Genomic DNA, 5,661 nt, shown 5'->3' on the forward strand with positions numbered 1-5,661 from the left:
GCTGGCGTCGCGTATGCATGCTGCTGCACCCTCCCACCCCAACCCCGCAACCCGTCCGTCGCAGTCGCCGTTACCAGCGAGACCCTCGTACGCCGAGTTCTGGACCGTATAAAGCAGCGGGTCCCGGCACAGAGAGACCCACAGCCAGACCTCTCTCCCGCCGGTTCACTCTTCCACCCCCTCGCCGCCACCATGACCCAAGAACGGGAGCCGCTCCTGAAGCAGAACGGGGCCGCCGGCAATGCCGCCGCCGGGGCGAAGGGCTCGCCGGCCGTGCTGCCGTCCCTGGCCAGGTCCGTGCTCAAGTTCCTCATGTGGGCGGTGTTCCTCACCTGGGCCGCGGGAATCTTCTTCTACCCCACCGCGCCCGTGCAGACGGCGTTCCGCAAGTGGGCGGACATCACCAGCACGGAGGGCCTGATCGCCGGCCTCACCGGTACGCGGCCTCCACGAATTCCTGCCCCCTTTCTCTTTCTCCCCTTCCGTTGAGGCAGGGGAAAGTAGGTGATCGCTCAGAAGGGGTTCGTTCGTACTAATTGGGTTCCCCTTTCGCTTTCTTGCCTCTCGCAGGGACCGTTTTTCTTTTCTTCAGCGGGCCCATTCTGCTAATTGCAGCTCTGGCATATGTCTACATCTTCGCCTTCCCGGGTGATCACGTCCAGTGAGTATTCCTCCTTGTGTGAATTCTGCGGCAATTTGATGCTTTTAGTTCATTTATTTAGAGTTGATTCAGATGAGCCCTTTCTTTCCCTGAATTGATAGAGCACCTGCACAAAAAATTCAGAGTATATTTTTTTTATTCAAGCACTGGATTCTCTGGATATATAGCAAAATCTTGCAGCTGCAGTCCATTTCTCGTATAAGGTGTTATTGCAGGAGTTACATAGGCTTGCTCATTTTGACATGAAAACAGCACGATGAACTGAACCACCATAGAGACTCGAACTAACAAAATAGTACTCCATCTGTTCACAAATATAACATGTTTTGCATATTTCAATATGGACTACATATAGACTGAAATGAGTGACCAAACACACTAAAACGTGTCTATATACATCCGATTCACAAAAAAGTTACTAGAACATATTTTATTTGTGAACGGAGGAGTAGTACAGTTTTCCCTTACTCATACCATAGAAATTCCAAACCACCATAAGAATGGCCTGCCTTATGCTGCCATCGCTAATTATTTACCTGCTCTTTGCTACCAGAAAGAAGAAGCTGAGGTCACTGAGTTTCCGTCTCTGGACTTTTCCGGTTCTTGTTGATGGTCCCCTCGGTGTTGTCTCCGCTGTTGAGTTTATCGGGATCGTCTTGTTCGTCGTCTATATTGTCTTCTCGATGACCTATTATGTTGTAGACAGTGTGAGCTTCATCTCCAAAGCGCACTTGCCCCCAACTACTCGCAGGTATGTTGTATTATGAAGGAAACCTATTAGTAAAAAATGTTTTATGTCAGTACTGATCAAGATATCATGTTGTTATCTTTACAGTTACTGAGCATGAAAAATAATAAATTACAGCAGAGTCCTGCTGTTTCCCTCAAAAAACACATGGTTAAGCCTCAAGCATTATGTAGTTTTATTAGGGGTTAAGTTTTACGTAGTTGAAACTGAAGTTATGATGTTCAGAAAAGATTGGTGATGGACGATGGATCATGTATAGTCATTTGTAGAGTTATCACTTAGTTGGCCTGGAAATTAAAATGCAACATACACATATATATTTGCAGTAACTTAAATTAATGCTCTGTATATGTAAAATCCTTATTGATATGAATTGATGATACCTTTGTCCTGTAACTGATCCAGAATGCTCAGTTGACATGCTACTGCTGAAACTGATGATATTGCTGAAACATACTCTGTAATAGTATAAATTAGTTGTCATCTCAACACAGTTCTAAAACAACATAGGTTTTGCCTTGCAGTGAGTTGTTATTGGCTCTCATAGGCCTCCGTTTCGGATCAGTTGGCTTGTTTTGCATGATCTTCCTGTTCCTGCCTGTCTCAAGGGGTTCAGTTCTTCTCCGGCTTATCGACATTCCATTTGAGCATGCTACTAGATACCATGTCTGGTTGGGGCATCTCACAATGGCTCTTTTTACACTGCATGGCTTGTGCTATGTGATCTCGTATTCCCTCCTGGGGCGCCTAATAGAAGAAGTAAGTTCAAAAAATATATTGAACAATTTAGAGTGATTATTTACTACTACCAATTTTGTTATGTGCAATTTTCATATTGTTACTGCAAACAAGCAACCATAATGTGCTGAACATAATAGACAGGGCCTATGTGGCTGAAAACTATTTTATGCCTGAAAAAAAGTATGCAAATCTGTTTTGGCAGTTAAATATGCAAATTTGACCTCTCAAAAAAAAGTATGCAAATTTGGACTGAGGGCATATTAGCATGTTTGTTGTAAGCGTTCTCCATCTTAAAACCTATTAATGGTACTCTTGGCCTTCTTGATAGCTGACCCAATGGAAAGAAGTCGGAATAGCAAACTTAGCCGGCGTGATCAGCTTGATGGCTGGTCTACTGATGTGGGTGACATCGCTTCACCCGGTACGGAAGAGGTTCTTCGAGCTCTTCTTCTACACCCACCAGCTCTACGTGGTCTTCGTGGTGTTCTTGGTACTCCACGTCGGCGACTTCGTCTTCAGCATCTCGGCCGGCGCCGTCTTCCTCTTCATGCTCGACCGCTACCTGAGGTTCTGGCAATCCAGGGCCAAGGTCGACATCGTTTCTGCGGCCTGCCGACCATGCGGAACGGTGGAGCTAGTCTTCTCAAAGCCACCAAGTATGTCAAGATCATTTTCTGCATTATGTTCACAAGTGTTTGGTTACTGTCACTACAAACTCACCGAGAGTACACAATTGTGTGTCGATTTCTGCAGGTCTTCGGTACAATGCTCTCAGTTTCATCTTTGTTCAAGTGCGTGAGCTGTCGTTCTTGCAGTGGCACCCGTTCAGTGTGTCCTCCAGCCCCATGGATGGGAGGTACCACATGTCCATCCTCATAAAAGTTCTTGGCACATGGACTGACACGCTGAAGCGCATCATCACCGATGTCCAAGAGCAGAAGAGCAGGAGCGACTCTGAATCTGATCAGTCGCAAACTGGTCGTATTACCGCCTCGATCGAAGGGCCGTATGGGCACGAATCACCCTACCACCTGATGTAAGTTCTTCAGTTTGTCTTTCTTCGGTTAAGTGATTCGACACCATTGGGAAAAGTTCAAGTCAATACTTTGTTTGCGTTGTGTGTGCTTTCAGGTATGAGAATCTCATCCTGGTGGCAGGAGGCATTGGCATTTCGCCATTCTTGGCGATTTTAAGCGACATAATCCACAGGGTCGAGCAAGGTATGCCGTGCGCACCCAGGAATGTACTGGTTCTATGGTCAGTTAAGAAGACCTCGGAGCTATCTCTCCTGTTGGCCGTCGATGCTCAGTCCATCAGCTCATCCGTCTGTGACAAGTTGCATCTGGACATCCAAGCCTTTGTGACGCAGGAAACCGATCCTCCATTGGTAAGAGCATTTACTCCATTGTTGATCGATGATCCAGATACCCAGTTATTGTCTTCTCCGTTTTATCCATGGGAAGCAGTGTGCTTCAGTTGGCTACAAGATTTGGATTGGATGGTTCACGTCAAATCGTCAATGATTCCATGGCAATGGCAACATGGCTTTACAGGAAGATGGCATTGTTGGGGATGACCAGAAGGCCCCTGGCATATTCGTCAAGAACGGGGCGGCCATGTCCGGGCTGGTGGGCACCGGGGACAACTTCTGGGCGGCCATGTACTTCGCGGTGTCCACCCTGGGCTCCGTCCTGGCGTTCGTGCTGGTGCAGCTGTACTACGTGAAGCGCTTCAACGTGTACGCCTGGTGGCACCTGGGCCTCCTGCTCCTGCTGTGCATGGCAGCCGGCATCGTGCTCCCCGGCGGCCTCGTCGTCCTCCTCTGGCACCTCTCGGAGAAGCGGAGGATGCAGGACGACAGGTGGGACGTCGACGCCCGTGCCACGGCGGACGCCGAACAGACAACGAACGCTGCTGGTGGAGCCGACGCCTCCGCGGCCAGCCTCGCCGCCCTGCGGACGACGCGGTACGGGTGCCGGCCAAAGTTCCATGGTAACGCGCCTAGCCTTGAACTAAACTAGCTGTAGCATCCGTTGATGTGCCATGTGGTGATGGGTTCTCTTGTGGTGTTGGACGATCTTCTTTGCAGCGGAATTCGCGGCGTTCGCGGAGCGGGGCGGGGGCGCGGCGGTCGATATCGGCGTGCTGGTGTGCGGGCCGTCGGGGCTGCAGGCCAGCGTGGCCAGGGAGTGCAGGTCGCAGAACCTTCGCCGCGGCGGCGCCGTCTTCCATTTCAACAGCCACAGCTTCGACCTCTAGGCGATTTAGCCGAGCCTATACCTATAGCTACTGATGACGAGTGCGTACTGATAGTGCGCACCAGTTCTCTGCACAAATGTAATTATGCTACTGAGTAAATACTCCCTCTGTTAAAGAAACATAAGAGCGTTTAGATCACTACTTTAGTGATCTAAATGCTCTTACGTTTCTCTAGAGATGGAGTAGCTGGTAAATAGTGTCCGTACAGCCCATAGTTTCTACAGATGAGAGGAGTACTCTCAATCTCAGGCATGTCGCCGGTGAAGTCGCGCCCCGTCGCGGGCTCTGGTGGCTCCCTGTGTGTATATATATGCCATGAATGATCGTACATGTAAGCAGAAAGGCGAAGGTAAACTATTGATCTTGGCCTCTTGCTCTTGGGGATACAGGTTTGAACCAGGTAATCTGCATTTCAGCTATCCAGACACAAACTTTTAACCCGAATGCCACATCAACTTGCACCTTCAAAATCTGTTAGCTTTCAGTCATGAAACCAACCCCATGAATACCAACTACAAACCGACAACATCCGATCAACTCTCAGCTATAAAAAACAGAGGCTTCCTACTCCACCAGCACGGAACTTCCCAATACCTTCTCTGTTTACTTCGGCATGTCCGAGGGTAACATTTTTTGTTGCCACTTTTGAACAGTTCGGCTTGCTTCTTTAATCAGGTCACAATATAGGTCCGATGTTTTTTGAGCAAATTCACCCGGTACCTGAGTTATAACTTTGACATTTTTCATAGTTGTCATTTGTCTACTACGGTACGGCCGAGACGTTGCCTTTATCCGGTACTTTCGAGCTAGTTCTATGCACGCAAAAAAGTGGCACCTCTTTTTTTATTTTACTAGACAATATCCCGCGCGTTGCGGCGGGGTGGTAGTCTAATAAAGAATTTGAAAAAGAGAAACACACGATAAAAAAAGTAAAAAAATAAAAAAAAGAAATATTTTACAGCAGAAGATGGCTTGCATTTAATGTGTAACTTTGAAACCAACTTACTTAGTATGAAAAGTTCTCTAACCAAATTCGCAGAGGTTCTTACCTTTGATCATCTCAATGTAAATAAGACAGTATATCTGATGCGCTGCTAATACAAAAGTAGCAATTAATATTGCAACACAAATTACATGTCTGCACCTTGAATAAACTCCCCGCACTAAACTTTCCTAGGTATGTGACTTCGCTGAACTTACTTAGTGCTATATGTATGTATAGCATCTAGATCGTAAAATAGACGTCGCGGCA

At 47.5% G+C, this 5,661-nt stretch overlaps 1 protein-coding gene across 1 annotated transcript; it reads left to right on the plus strand.

The window, feature by feature from the left end:
- LOC123053413 (ferric reduction oxidase 7, chloroplastic) lies at positions 1-4,784 on the plus strand. The gene is made up of 9 exons (XM_044476891.1): positions 1-436; positions 571-661; positions 1,215-1,412; positions 1,934-2,168; positions 2,479-2,806; positions 2,904-3,186; positions 3,282-3,537; positions 3,704-4,142; positions 4,240-4,784. The coding sequence occupies exons 1-9, from the start codon at positions 193-195 to the stop codon at positions 4,407-4,409; spliced, it is 2,244 nt and encodes a 747-aa protein (XP_044332826.1). The 5' UTR covers positions 1-192; the 3' UTR covers positions 4,410-4,784.
- Positions 4,785-5,661: the final 877 nt, after the last annotated feature.

Source organism: Triticum aestivum, chromosome 2D (assembly GCF_018294505.1).
Source record: "Triticum aestivum cultivar Chinese Spring chromosome 2D, IWGSC CS RefSeq v2.1, whole genome shotgun sequence".
Classification (NCBI taxonomy): Eukaryota; Viridiplantae; Streptophyta; class Magnoliopsida; order Poales; family Poaceae; genus Triticum; species Triticum aestivum.